This window comes from Manacus candei, unplaced genomic scaffold, assembly GCF_025592945.1.
Source record: "Manacus candei isolate 608988 ecotype Guabito, Panama unplaced genomic scaffold, ASM2559294v1 h1tg000121l, whole genome shotgun sequence".
NCBI lineage: Eukaryota > Metazoa > Chordata > Aves > Passeriformes > Pipridae > Manacus > Manacus candei.
In genome coordinates, this window is record NW_026138169.1 from 106,637 (window position 1) to 119,598 (window position 12,962).

The following is a 12,962-nucleotide window of genomic DNA, read 5'->3' on the forward strand; positions in this document are numbered from 1 at the left end:
TGCCGGGGGCGTGGCCGGGGGCGTGGTCTGCACGGGGGCGTGGCCGGGGAGGCGGAGCGGCCCCAGGGGCGCCGCGGCCGTTGCCGAGGCGCCGGCCAATGGGCGGCGGCGTTGCTGGGAGGCGGCAGCCAATGGTCGCGCGCGTTGCTGTTGCCGGGCGGCCCGTACCGGCCGTGCCGGGGCCGCGCCGGGGCGATGCCGGGGCCGGCCCCGCCGGGCCATGGAGATCCGCTGCGGGGGACTCCTCTTCAGCTCCCGCTTCGACTCGGGAAACCTGGCGCACGTGGAGCAGGTGCGACCGGCAGAGGCGGGGGGCGGCCCCGCCGCCCGGGCCAACGCGCTCCCCGCCGCCGACTACGAGTTCAACGTGTGGACGCGGCCCGACTGCGCCCAGACCGAGTATGAGAACGGCAACAGGTACCGGCGGGCGAGGGGAGCGAATAGGGGCGGCTGGTACCGTACGGGGGGCGCTGGGGTCGGGGGTTCCTCGGGGTCCAGGAGTGGCTGGTGCGGGGCGAGGGAGCCCCTGGAACGGGGGTCGGTGGGGTTGGGGGGCTGAGCAAAGGGGCTGGGGGGTGGCCGGCGAGATTAGAGTGCCCTGGGAGTGGGCTCGGGGGGTCTGTGCCCTCTGCCTTAGGGATCTAAGCCCCCCCGGGGGACAGACAAAGTTCGACAGGGCCGGATGGGTGGGTGGGTGGTACCATGTAGGGGTGCCCTGGGAAGGGGGTCCGTGAGGTTGGGGGGCGGAGGAGAGGGGCTGAGGGAGCCAGCGGGGTCCGGGGTGCCCTGGGAGGAGGGTCGGGGGGTCTGGTCCCTCCCCCGGGGGGAGGTGGGGGGACTCCTCGGGGGACACCCCCGGGCAGAGGCTGAGCCGGCGCCGTTCCTGCCCCCTCCCAGGTCCTGGTTCTACTTCAGCGTGCGCGGGGGGGCCCCGGGGAAGCTGATCAAGCTGCACATCCTCAACATGAACAAGCAGAGCCGGCTGTACGCGCAGGGCATGGCTCCCTTCGTGCGCACCCTGCCCGTGCGCCCGCGCTGGGAGCGCATCCGGCAGCGGCCCAGCTTCCAGGTGGGACACGGGGCGGGGGTGGCTCGGGGGGATGGACACCCCTCCCTCGCCACGGGGTGACCACTGCACTCTGCTGGGGCGGGGGAGTGGCTGGGCTGTCCCTGGCACCCCTGGGGGAAGGGGGTTAATGACAGTCCTTTCTCAGGGCTGTGCAGAGGAGGGTCCGTGGAGCTGTGGCTGGGCATAGGCCACCATGGGGTGTTTTCAGTGGGGGAACACAGAACTGCCCCCCGAGCACTCGGGGTGCTTCTCTTCCCCTTCACCAGGTGCCAAAGTGGCCAGAAAACAGCTCTTTGTGGCAGCAGGTGCTGCTGCCCCGGTGGGGGGCACAGCCAGGGAGACTGGGGGAGCCCTGGGAGGCACAGCCAAGGGGTGAGATTCCCAGGAGGTTCCTTGGATGTGGTGGGAGCTGCTCATGGGATTCCTGTTCTGGGTGCTCCTTGGTCCACGTGTGCTGCCATGGGGAGGTAGTGCCCACCCTCCCAGCAGACCCTCTGCTCCATGGAACAGGAACCAGAGAGAACCACTGAATCCCAGAATGGCTTGGGCTGAAGGGACCTTAGAGAGTTCATGCCACCACCTGCCCTGGGCAGGGACACCTTCCACTAGATCAGGTCGCACCAAGCTCCGTCTAACCTGTCCCTGAACACTTCCAGGGATGTGGCATCCCTTCCACGCCCTGACACGGGACAGGACAGGTGTGGTTTTGCTGGTGGGGCAAGCAAGGAGCCAAAGGATCTGCAGGGAACAGCCTGGTGTGCCAGGACACCAGGGGTGGTGGCTGAGCAGTGATTCCCATGGGGATAGCCAAGGGCGATCGATGCCCAAGGGAGCCAGAAGAGGGGAGTGGGGCTGTGCCAGGGTGGCCCTGCCTCTGTGCCCAGCCCTGCTCCACGTCTGTGGCAGGTGGTGGAGACGCAGTTCGTGCTGTCCTTCGTGCACCGGTTCCTGGAGCACCGCGGGGCCACCACCTACTTTGCCTTCTGCTACCCCTTCTCCTACACCGAGTGCCAGGACATGCTGGCACAGCTGGACGGCCGCTTCCAGGACTGCAGGCACATGTCCCCCAGCAGGTGTGCCCCCCACACCCCCTTCCCAGCCCTCTCATCCCCTTCCCAGTGTGAGAGTGCCCAGGCGGGAGCCCCCTCGCTCTGGGTGTGGCTGAGCCCCTCCTCGCCCCACAGCCCCCTGGACTCTGTCTATTACCACCGGGAGCTGCTGTGCCACTCGCTGGACAAGCTGCGTGTGGACCTGCTGACGGTCACCTCGTGCCACGGCATGCAGGAGAAGCGGGAGCCGCGGCTGGACAAGCTCTTCCCAGACACCAGCACGCCCCGGCCACGCCGCTTTGCCGGGAAGAGGGTGAGTGGCCGTGCCTGCGTCGGGGCTGTGCTGGGGACAGGGGGGTCAGCAGCCCCCACAGTGGCCCGTGTGTCGGTGCCTTGCTGCCGCTCTCATGTCTGTGACCCAAACTGTGTCGTGTCCCCAAGGGCTGGAGCGTTTGGGTGGAGTGTGGGGAGCAGAGTCTGCGAGACCCTCCTGCACTGCAGTGTCGGGGGGCAGGCAGGGACCCCCTCACCCCTGTCTGCTTGTCCCCAGGTGTTTTTCCTCAGCAGCAGAGTCCACCCAGGAGAAACCCCCTCCAGCTTTGTTTTCAATGGCTTCCTGGACTTCATCCTGCGGGAGGAGGATCCCCGTGCCCAGATGCTGCGGCGGATGTTCGTCTTCAAGCTCATCCCCATGCTGAACCCTGACGGGGTGGTGCGGGGCCACTACCGGTGAGTGCGGGGCTGGGCTGGGCTCTCCTGCCTGGAAACCTGCTCCATGTTTCATGGAATCATTTGGGTGGGAAAAGCCCTCTGAGACCATTGAGTCCGACCATTCCCCCACGGCCAAGGCCACCACTAACCCATGTCCTCAAGTGCCACATCCATCCCTGCAGGGATGGGGACTCCACCAGAGTCCTGGGCAGCTGTGCCAGGGCTGAACAGCTCTTTTTGTGAAGGAATTGTTCCCTATATCCAACGTAACCCTCCCCTGGCACAGCTCGAGGCTGTTTTCAAACCTCCCTGGGCAGCCCCTGCCAGTGCCTGACCACCCTTTCCAGCAGGAAATTCCTCCTCCTGTCCCACCTGACCCTCCCCTGGCACAGCTGGAGGCCGTTCCCTCTCCTCCTGTCCCTTGTTCCCTGGGAGCAGAGCCCGACCCCCCCCAGCTCCCCCCTCCTGTCAGGGAGTTGCAGAGCCAGAAGGTCCCCCCTGAGCCTCTTTTTGTTCAGGCTGAGCCCCCCCCAGCTCCCTCAGCCCCTCCTGCTGCTCCAACCCCTTCCCCAGCTGCATTCCCTTCTCTAGGATATCACACAGGGCTCTGCCTTGCCGAGGTTCTCGGTGCTCTGGGGCAGCCTCTGGCTGTGAGGGGGTGGTTTGGCTGTTGTACTCCGGGACAGATCCTGGAGTGTTGGCATTCTGAGGTGAGCTCAGCTTTGCCGGGGCACCCTGGAAGGGTCTCACGTCTCTGCTCTCCCTGCAGAACCGACTCCCGCGGGGTGAACCTGAACCGGCAGTACCTGCACCCCGACGCCGAGCTGCACCCCGCGGTGTACGGGGCCAAAGCCGTGCTGCTCTACCACCACATCCACAGCCGCGTCCTGCCGGGCTCTCCAGACTGGAGGACGTTTGTCTCCCCGCTCGGCACCAGCTCGCTGAGCACAAAATGCCCCAACCCTCCCGTCCCGGCCGCGGAGGCCGCGCTGTCGGAGCTGGACAAAGCCAACAACGCGCGGAACTCCCCCGGTACCGGTGCCTGGTGTGCCGGCACCGCCTCCCACCCGGACCGGGACCCGCGGCCGTCGGACGGCACCGACCGGGCCGCCTGGATCCTGCCCTCGAGCCACACCGACCAGCACTGTGAGGAGGGGGTGCAGAGGCCTCCCTCAGCCCCCTCGCCCGAGCCCCCCGAGCCCATCGCACCCCGGGACAGTGGCCTGGCCTACTACGTGGACCTGCACGGCCACGCGTCCAAGCGCGGCTGCTTCATGTACGGGAACAGCTTCAGCGACGAGAACGACCAGGTGAGGCCAGGGCTGCTGGGACCCTCCTGCTGCTCTGCCCCCTCCCACAGGCCTCCTGGGAGGGGGGTACGGAAATTCCTATCACGGCTCCTTCCTTTTCCCTTCTTTCTCCTTTCCTTCCTTATCTTACTTTTCTTGCTTTTTCCTCCTCTCCTTCCCTTCCTCCTTCTTTCCTTCTCTCCTGTCTCCTCCTTCTCCTCCCCTAGGAGGTCTCAGATTTCCCCCAGGAGCTGGTGTGGGCCAGCAGCAGAGTTGCCTTTCTCCTGAGGGATGAGAGTGGGGAAGAGCAGTGCCACTGGGCTCCCTTCCCCTCCTCCCAGCTAGCTGTCAGGAGAGCCCAGTGTGAGGTGGGCAGGGCTGGGCAGCATCCTCTGGGCACAGCTGGAGCTTGTGAGACCCTGGAACTGGAGCAGAGCGGGCCCAGCCAACCCTGGTGAATCCCCACACTTGGCACTGGTCCCACTGGAGCTGAGGCCTTCCCATGACCCCTGCTGCTCTCCACAGGTGGAGAACATGCTGTTCCCCAAACTGATCTCCCTGAACTCGCCTCACTTCGACTTCACGGGCTGCAACTTCTCGGAGAAGAACATGTACGCCCGGGACAAGCGGGACGGGCAGTCCAAGGAGGGCAGCGGGCGCGTGGCTGTCTACAAGGCCCTGGGCATCATCCACAGGTAGGGCAGCACTGTCCAGCCTGGCACTGAGTGCTCGTGCTGGGCATGGGACGGGGGGAAGGGGGAACCAGTCCCGTGGGACCGCCCTGTCCTGCATGGCTCTGGGGCAGGTCAGCAGAAGCCAGGCCTGGCTGTGCCAGGTGCTGCTGTGTTCCTGAGGCAGAGGCTCAGCCAAGCCCTCCCCCTCCTCCCTCTCCACACTCTTCCTGCAGTTGCTCTGGTTTCTCCCCCCCACTCTTGGATGGCTTTCCAGGGGGAATTCTCTTTCCGAGACATTTGTGTCTGTGTTGAACTGTAATTAAGCTGAGTTGCCGTGGGCGCAGAATCCCCATGGCTGTGTGTGAGATTCCAGCCTCAACCCATCTGTGATCCCAGGAGCTGGGGATACCCATGATCCGCCCCCTCCCACGTGGGATGGGATATTCCTGGCCCGTTTCTGTGCTGGGAACACACCTCTGGCAGCCAGACCCACAGAAGGGAGGTTCTCTCCCGTTTCCTTGGCGCTTGCTGTGCACTCAGCCCCTGCTCTGTGCCCAGCTCTGATGGGTCAGGGACACACCGATCCAGCCATACAGGAACACACACACAGCAGGTTGGGCTTGGTACTTTGCTCTGGGCTGGCCTGGAGCAGCCCGGGGTTGATCCAACAGCGACATTCCGAAAGGTGCTGGGAGTGCTCTCAGTGCCCATGTAGTGCCTCAGGCAAATAGGGATGGAGCTGCTCAGGTTTTCTGCTGGACTGGCCCTGGAGCTGTCTCTGGTCAGTGGGACAGATGGGAGCCCTCCCAGCCAGCACTTCCCAGCCCCTCTTCTCCTTCCCACCTCTGGGACAGCTCGCTCAGGGACACCTTGGAGGCTGGGGGGAGGCTGTGGCCGCCCACTCCCTGGATTGACATGAGACACTTCCCTTTCTCTATCAGGGACCCCCCATTCTCCATCACCTTCCAGAGGTGATTGAGAGGTCCCCTCACAGGCACCTCGGCACTTTGGGTGCCACCCTTAGGCCCCCACGAGCTCCATCCCAAGTTCCCATCACGCTGATCTCTGGTATGTCCACACATCCTCGTGCAGGGGATGGGCCATTCCTGCCATCAGAGCACACTCCTCAAAACCTGCAGCTTTCCTGTGCCCCAGCTCCACCGAAGTGGCTCTCCCAGAGGGACATGGGGGTCACCCCAGCCCTGCTGAGGGTCTGTGGGGTAACGGTGGCTCCCTTGTGCCCCACAGCTACACCCTGGAGTGCAACTACAACTCGGGGCGCTCGGTGAACAGCATCCCGGGGGCCTGCCATGACAACGGCCGTGCCAGCCCCCCGCCCCCGCCCGCCTTCCCCTCCCGCTACACTGTGGAGCTCTTTGAGCAGGTACAGGGGGCCCAGCTGAGCCGGGGGAGGGGCTGAAATCCAGCGGCTGGGCTGGGATTCCCGGCTGGGGTTACTTTTCCATGTGCTTTTCTGCCCTGTGCTCTGGGGAGCTGCCCACCCTCCCCAGTGCTCCCCCTCCCCAGTGTCCTCCCTCCTGCTATATCCCCTCCTCTCCCCATGACCCCCTCACCGTTGCCCCACCCCGATGTCCCCCCTTCCCTGTGCTCCCACCCTCCCCAAAACCCCCTCTCCCCGTGACCCCCTCACCAGTGCCCCTCTCCCCCGTGCCACTCCGCACGCCCTCCTGTCCCCGTGCCCCCTCACTGCCCTGTGCCGTGCAGGTGGGCCAGGTGGTGTCCCCCCGTGTCCCCCTCACTGCCCTGTGCCGTGCAGGTGGGCCGGGCTGTGTGCCCCCGTGCCCCCTCACTGCCCCGTGCCGTGCAGGTGGGCCGGGCAGTGTCCCCCTGTGCCCCCTCACTGCCCCGTGCCGTGCAGGTGGGCCAGGCTGTGTGCCCCCGTGCCCCCTCACTGCCCCGTGCCGTGCAGGTGGGCCGGGCCGTGTCCCCCCATGCCCCCTCACTGCCCCGTGCCGTGCAGGTGGGCCGGGCAGTGTCCCCCTGTGCCCCCTCACTGCCCCGTGCCGTGCAGGTGGGCCGGGCAGTGTCCCCCTGTGCCCCCTCACTGCCCTGTGCTGTGCAGGTGGGCCGGGCAGTGTCCCCCCGTGCCCCCTCACCGTGCCCCGTGCCGTGCAAGTGGGCCGGGCCGTGTCCCCCCGTGCCCCCTCACCGTGCCCCGTGCCGTGCAGGTGGGCCGGGCCGTGTCCCCCCGTGCCCCCTCACCGTGCCCCGTGCCGTGCAGGTGGGCCGGGCGGTGGCGGTGGCGGCGCTGGACATGGCCGAGTGTAACCCGTGGCCGCGGATCGTGCTGTCGGAGCACACCTGCCTGGGCAACCTGCGGGCCTGGATGCTGAAGCACGTGCGGGGGCTGCGCGGCGCCGGGGGGGGCCCGCGGAGGAGAGAAGGGGCCGGGACCCCCCCCCGGAGCTCCACGTAAGGGCCGGCTGGGGCGAGCGCGGGAGCTGCAGGATAACAGCACTTAGAGATGATAAATGGCCCCAAGTGAGTCACCTGCCAGGGTCACCTGCTCAGCCGGGGCCTGGCCCTGCAGAGCTCCAGGAGCCGCAGGTGTCGGTCCCTGTGCTCCGAGCTGTTGGTGGGGAAAGGGGCAGGGGTGACATTGGTTGGGATTCACTTGGCCCAGTAGCCTGGAAAGTGTCTTTTCTGCATCCCCTCTAGCACTGGACTGGGATGGAGGGGGCTGAGGGATTTAGGAGTCTCAGCTTGGAGAAAAGAAGGCTCGGGGGGGCCTTCTCACTCTCTGCAGGAGGGTGGAGATGGGTGGGGTGGGTCAAGCTCTGCCCCTGGGAAACGAGGACAAGAGGAAGGGACCAGGGGAGGTTCAGGTTGGATATTGGGAACAATTTCTTCATGGAAAGGGCTGTCCAGCCCTGGCAGAGCTGCCCAGGACAGTGGTGGAGTCCCCATGCCTGGAAGGATTTAAAAGCCTTGGGGAAGTGGGTTAGTGGTAGCATAACAGTGGTGGGGGAACAGTTGGACCTGATGGTCTCCGAGGGCTTTTCCAACCTCAGTGATACTATGATTTGTGTCTGGGGGTGAGGGAGTGGGAATCCTGTGACAACACTGCTGGGACAGTGACGTACGACATGGGACACTGGGGCTGCAGCTCTCAGGGGCAGCCTTGGTGACATCCCTGTCCCCAGCTGCTCACCAGTCCAGGGCTCTGCCAGAGGTGGTGCCTCGGCCACAGCCACCCTGTGCTCGGGGCTGGGCTGGGACAGTGGGTGGGGGGTGCAGAGGGGAACCCCCCCTGCCACACCAGGCTGACCCCCATCTCTCACCCCCGCAGTGGGCTGCCCACCTCGGCCTCTGACAACTCCCTGGCCCGCACCAGGAGCTTCAGCAACGGCACCAGCGGGAGCGGGGGCAGCCAGCAGGATTCCCCGCGGATCCGGGCCTCCCCCAGCTTCACCTTCGGCAGCCCCAGGCCCCCGGCTGCGGCCACGGCCCCCCCGAGCCCCCCGAGCGGCGGCGGCGCCCCGACCCCGGGCAGAGGTAAGCCGGGCTGGGGACCCCTGGCGCGCCTGCTCCGGCGCCTGGCGAGCTGCTGCGCGGGGCCACGGCCCTGAGGGAGCTCGGAGCCAGCCCGGCCTGGGCTGGGACAGCGTGACAGTGGGTTTGTGTGGAACTGTGAGCGTGAGGGGTTTCATCCCCATGGGGCAGTCCTGAGCAGGGAGACCTGTGGTCCCTCCGGCCCACCCCACAGTCCTGCAGCCCCGTCCGGGCAGGAGCTGCTGCTGCTCCACGGGGATGAGGGGGATCCCAGCCACTGGGGCAGTGGGGAGATACCCCCCCTTAAGTGTGGGGCCTGTGAGGCTTCTGGAGAAGCCAGCACAGAAAACCTCTGCTTGACTTCCTGCCGCTCCCAAAGCATTCCAAAGGCCAGCGGGGACACACCAAAGTGCCTTTCCCCTTCCCAGACACTGGCTGGGCAGCAGTAGGTTGTGGCCTTGGCTGTGGCTGTGGGGAGGGGGGCTGGCAGGGCTGGCATGAGGCACTGGGGGGCTTCCAACACATGGTGAGTCCTCTTGGGTTGATGTACTGCAGTGGAGTGCCAAAACCAGGCGAGGCACTGGCTGTGCCCCCCACGCTGGTGTTCTCGCCGTGGGGCAGGGGTTCAGGGCCGCAGGGGGCAGGCAGTGCCAATCCAGGCCCCTCGGGGGTCCGGTGCCAGCAGGGGAAGCCCCGGAGGGCCCTGCTCCCATCCCCTGCCCCACAGAGCCCGGAGCCGGGGCGGGGCTGCTGGTGTGACTGGGTGTGCCTGAAGCTGTGCTTGTGTCGAGTTCTGCCGTGTCTGTCGTGTTGTCCTCGGGGTTTGCTGCCCAGCCCTCTGTTGTGACTGTGTCTTGTCTGCCATGAGAATGTGGTGGGAGGAAATAAAAGGCTGATGTTCTCATGGGCACGTTGTTCCGTCTGTTCCTTCGGGTCTGCACAGGGATCATGGTCTGGGGATGCTCTGACCCTGTGGCTTTGCCTTCCGAGCCCTGCACTGGCACCCCCCAGCTGTGCCATCCCAGCCTCTGCTTCCCAGGCAGCTGGGAAGGAACCGGGAACGCTCAGAACCTGTGATAGGTTGGGGGCTGGATGGCACGGGGTGAAGATCCTGTTACCCTGGTCTTGTCCCATCCTTCCACTTCCTTCCTAGTTCCCACTCCAGCCTGGCCACACCCCAGGGAGGTCAGTGTGCCAGGTCTCTGCCAGACCCCCAGTGACTCCTCTTGGCTGCTGTTGGCCTTTGCTGTCTGGGGTTGGTCACTGAATTTATGCTGGTTTGGCCCAGGTAAAGTCAGCTGTTGCTTTTCAGTACCTCCCACTGGCACCAGTGGCTTTGGCATATCCTGCCCAGCACAGGCTCCTGCTTGCAGGGTCTCGTTTGCTGCAGGGTCTGTGGCTGTTCACGGCTACCTTGGCTGTTGGGCACCTTGTCCAACCCCCACAGGACACAGCCCTGGCTTCACCCCAGTGGGCAGCACAGCCTCTCTGCCACTTGCTTGCTTCCCCAGTGGGATGGGGAGAGAACTCCTGGGTTGGGATAAAGACAGTTTAACTGGGAGAGCTGAAACTGGGAGCAGAGCTGAGGTGACTCAGGTATTCCTTCAGCATGGCCAACCACAGCTGGGCCCCCAAAGGCCCCCCTTTCTCCCGCCCAGCTTTCCTGGCTGAGCGGGTGGCCCATGATCCAGGACATCCCCTGGTCTGGAGCTGTGTCCCTGCTCCAGAGCTGTGCCCCCCAGGTCCTCATTGCCAGCCAGGCCTGGCCAGCATGGTCACGCCAGTGCCACAGGAGACCAGGCTGGAAACTTGGCTGGAGCCAGGGGCAGTGATTTATGGGACCACCAGGCCTGGCCAGGGTAGAGCCCGTTGCACCAGCAGGGCTGGGATTGAGCTCTGTGCCCATCACATCCTCCCTCCAGCACTGGCCACTGCCAGGATGGCCCTCGGTGTTGAGCTGTGCAGGGGGGCCTGGCCCTGGCAAGGCTGGCAGGGAGGGGGACTCTGTGCCCACTGCTACTGTGGGAATGGTGTCACCAGGCCGTGCCAAGGTGCCCTGTGATGGCTCCGTGCCCCCACCATGGCACACAGCTTGTCACCAACACGGGCTGAGCTCTGTCTCCTCTGTCACACAGGGACCCTGCCTGTGGGCACCCAGGTAATGCCACGCACCAGCCACGGACCGCAGGAGGCCCAGCAAGGTGTGGGAGAGCTCCAGGGCACAGCACTGCTGCAGGTACCGGGGGCACCGCAGGGAGGGGACCCAGGGCTGCCCCACAGCTCTGCTAGCCAGGCCTGGGGGTGCCTGGGGCAACACCTTTGGGGGAATACCTCTGTGGGGCTGCCCCTAGGGCTGAGAGCCCCCCGAGCCGTGGGGCTCTGCCAGGTGTTTCTGCCCCAAGTGCCCTCCCGAAACCGTGTGGACACCCCAGGGGCAGGGGTCCAGCTCTGTGCGACCCCCGCAGCCCCAGGGAGCTCCTGTAGGGCTGGGGACAAAGACCCCTCCTGGCACCAACCCTCTTCTCCCCTGTGCCCCGCTCCTGCAGGTGCTCCCGATGAAGCTGAACGCCCGGAGAGCCCCGGAGTGGCCTGGGTAGGTGCTGTGGGTGGTGTCACCCCAGAGCCCATGCCGACGGGGGGGTGGTGGGAGCCCTGAGCGAAGCCCCCGCCAGGTGGGGGGGCTGGGACCCCGACACCCTCAGGCCTGGGGCTGTCGGTGCACAAGGGCCCGCGGGAGCCCCGTGCCCTGCTGACGTCGGTCTCTGTCCCACAGGGCTCTGCCCGGAGGCCCCCGTGCCCCCCGGGGTGGTGCTGAGCGCCGAGGGACCCTTCCCGTGCCGGGGCAGGGGCCCGCGGCCCCAGGTACGGCCCCGCGGCTCCGGGGGGCTGTGGCGCAGCCCGGGGGCCCCTGGCCCTGCTCGGCCCCGTGCCGGCCGCACTCGGGCAAGGGCTGCGGCGCTGGAGAGGGGGCTGCGGCCCCCCCGGCCCCGCCGTGCCCCACCGCGGCCCCTGCCCACCGGCCCCCCCTGGCCCAGCTCCTGCCGGCAGCTCCTCTCCTGCTGCGCTGAGCCCCAGGCCGGGGGCTCCCCTCGCACCCGCCCCGGCCCTCCCCGCGGGCCTGGCGGAGGGGTCCGGGGCTTTTACGACGTCACACTGTTTAGTCTTGTATCATCGTGTTTCCTTTAAAACTGGTTTGGAATAAGCTCGGCCTCGCGCCTCTCGCGGCCCCGCGCCCAGCGCGGCCGGGGCATCGCGTGCGGCCCGGAGGGACGGAGGGCGGGCGGGGAGCGCTGCCGGGGCTTTCGGGGGTCCCCTCACTCCTGCTTCTTGGGGTTGTTCACGGCCACGTAGTGGTACAGCACGACGAGGAGGAAGAGCGAGACGCCCAGCATGTTGGCGAAAATGGCGAGCTGCACGTCCGTGATCATCCTGCGGGGGGACACACGCTGGCACCGTGCAGGGACCCCCCCGCTACGGGCCCCTCGCCCCCCGCAGTCGGTCCTTCCCCCCCGAGCACACCCGCGGTCCCTGTCCCCTCCCGGTCCCCCCCGGTGTCCCCCCCGCTCACGTTCCGGCCCCGCCGCTCCGACACGTCTCCCCGCGCCGCGCGTCACTTCCGGCCGCGGGGCACGGCGGGAGGGGCGTGGCCTGGCCGTGAAGTCACTCCTATCTGGTGCTGTGACGTCACAGTACCCGAGTGCGCGGTGACGTCACTGCCTGCCCCAGGCGGGGCGGGGCTCTTGGCGGAGGCGGGGCCTTTACCTCTGGCCCCGCCCCCCGGGCGCTCCCCGCCCCCTGGCGGCCGCGGCGGCTCCTTCTCCATACAAGGCGCGGCGCGAGGCGGGGGGCGGGGCCACGGCGGGGGGCGGGGCGGGGAGCCCCGGGGCGGCCGCGGCTAATTAGCGCTAATGACACTAATGACAGCTCATTACGGCTGATGACAGCGGGCAGGGCCGCGGGGCTGGGGTGGGACGGGCTGTACTGGGCTGTGCTGGGACGTACTGGGATGTGCTGAGCTGTACTGGGGTATACTGGGAGGTAGTGAGGGATACTGGGCGGGGGTATACTGTGGTGTGCTAGGAGTCTTTCCGCTGTGCCTTTTGTAACCGGACCTGTCTGTCTCGCATTGGCCTTTTTAGCCCCCAGCGCGCTTGTAGCAAATGTGGGTAGAGCCCTTCCCAGATCCTCGTTCGCGAAGCCGAGCCATGATGATGATGAGGACGTACTGGGATGTGGTGGGGTGTACCGGGGTGTATTGGGATGTATCGAGGTGTACTGAGGTGTACTGGGGCATACTGGGCTGGGTGCAGGATGGGCCGCGGCCGGGGAGTCCCAGCAGTGAGTCCCCCCGGGGTCCTGCCACCACCCTGGTCCCCATCGCTGAGCCCCCTGGCTGTGCTGGGGCAGAGCGGGACCCCCACTGACTGTCCCTGCTCGGCCGTAAGTCCCCGGCACTGGCTGGAGTACCCTGGGACGCGGCAGGGCCTCGGCCCCCCACAGCCCTGCAGGACCCCCACTGCCCCCACGGCCTCTGAGGGCACAGAGAAGGTGACACCGTCCCCTTGGGGACAGCCCATTGCTGGGTCCTGGCCAAGCCCGGCCCCGTGTCCCCCACCCCCGCGTCCCTCTTCCCCGTGTCCCCTTCCCCGTCCCCTCC

The 12,962-nt window shown here is 66.8% G+C and overlaps 2 protein-coding genes across 3 annotated transcripts; one reads left to right on the forward strand and one right to left on the reverse strand.

The window, feature by feature from the left end:
• Positions 1–65: 65 nt before the first annotated feature.
• On the forward strand, positions 66–11,373 carry AGBL5 (AGBL carboxypeptidase 5). 2 transcript variants are annotated; one of them, XM_051770632.1, is made up of 13 exons: positions 66–417; positions 898–1,069; positions 1,976–2,142; positions 2,254–2,431; positions 2,669–2,847; positions 3,599–4,139; positions 4,644–4,813; positions 6,041–6,176; positions 7,035–7,225; positions 8,103–8,308; positions 10,441–10,541; positions 10,852–10,898; positions 11,079–11,373. In XM_051770632.1, the coding sequence occupies exons 1-13, from the start codon at positions 221–223 to the stop codon at positions 11,371–11,373; spliced, it is 2,580 nt and encodes an 859-aa protein (XP_051626592.1). In that variant the 5' UTR covers positions 66–220. The 2 variants fall into 2 exon arrangements, 1 of the variants encoding a protein (XP_051626592.1); XR_007900338.1 differs by lacking the exons at positions 10,441–10,541; positions 10,852–10,898; positions 11,079–11,373 and having other exon boundaries at positions 134–417; positions 7,035–7,294; positions 8,103–8,242.
• An 88-nt stretch (positions 11,374–11,461) lies between these two features.
• Positions 11,462–11,734, reverse strand: OST4 (oligosaccharyltransferase complex subunit 4, non-catalytic). Its single transcript, XM_051770648.1, has one exon. It carries the CDS (start codon positions 11,731–11,733, stop codon positions 11,620–11,622), a length of 114 nt encoding a protein of 37 aa, XP_051626608.1. The 5' UTR covers position 11,734; the 3' UTR covers positions 11,462–11,619.
• Between the last annotated feature and the right edge of the window lie 1,228 nt (positions 11,735–12,962).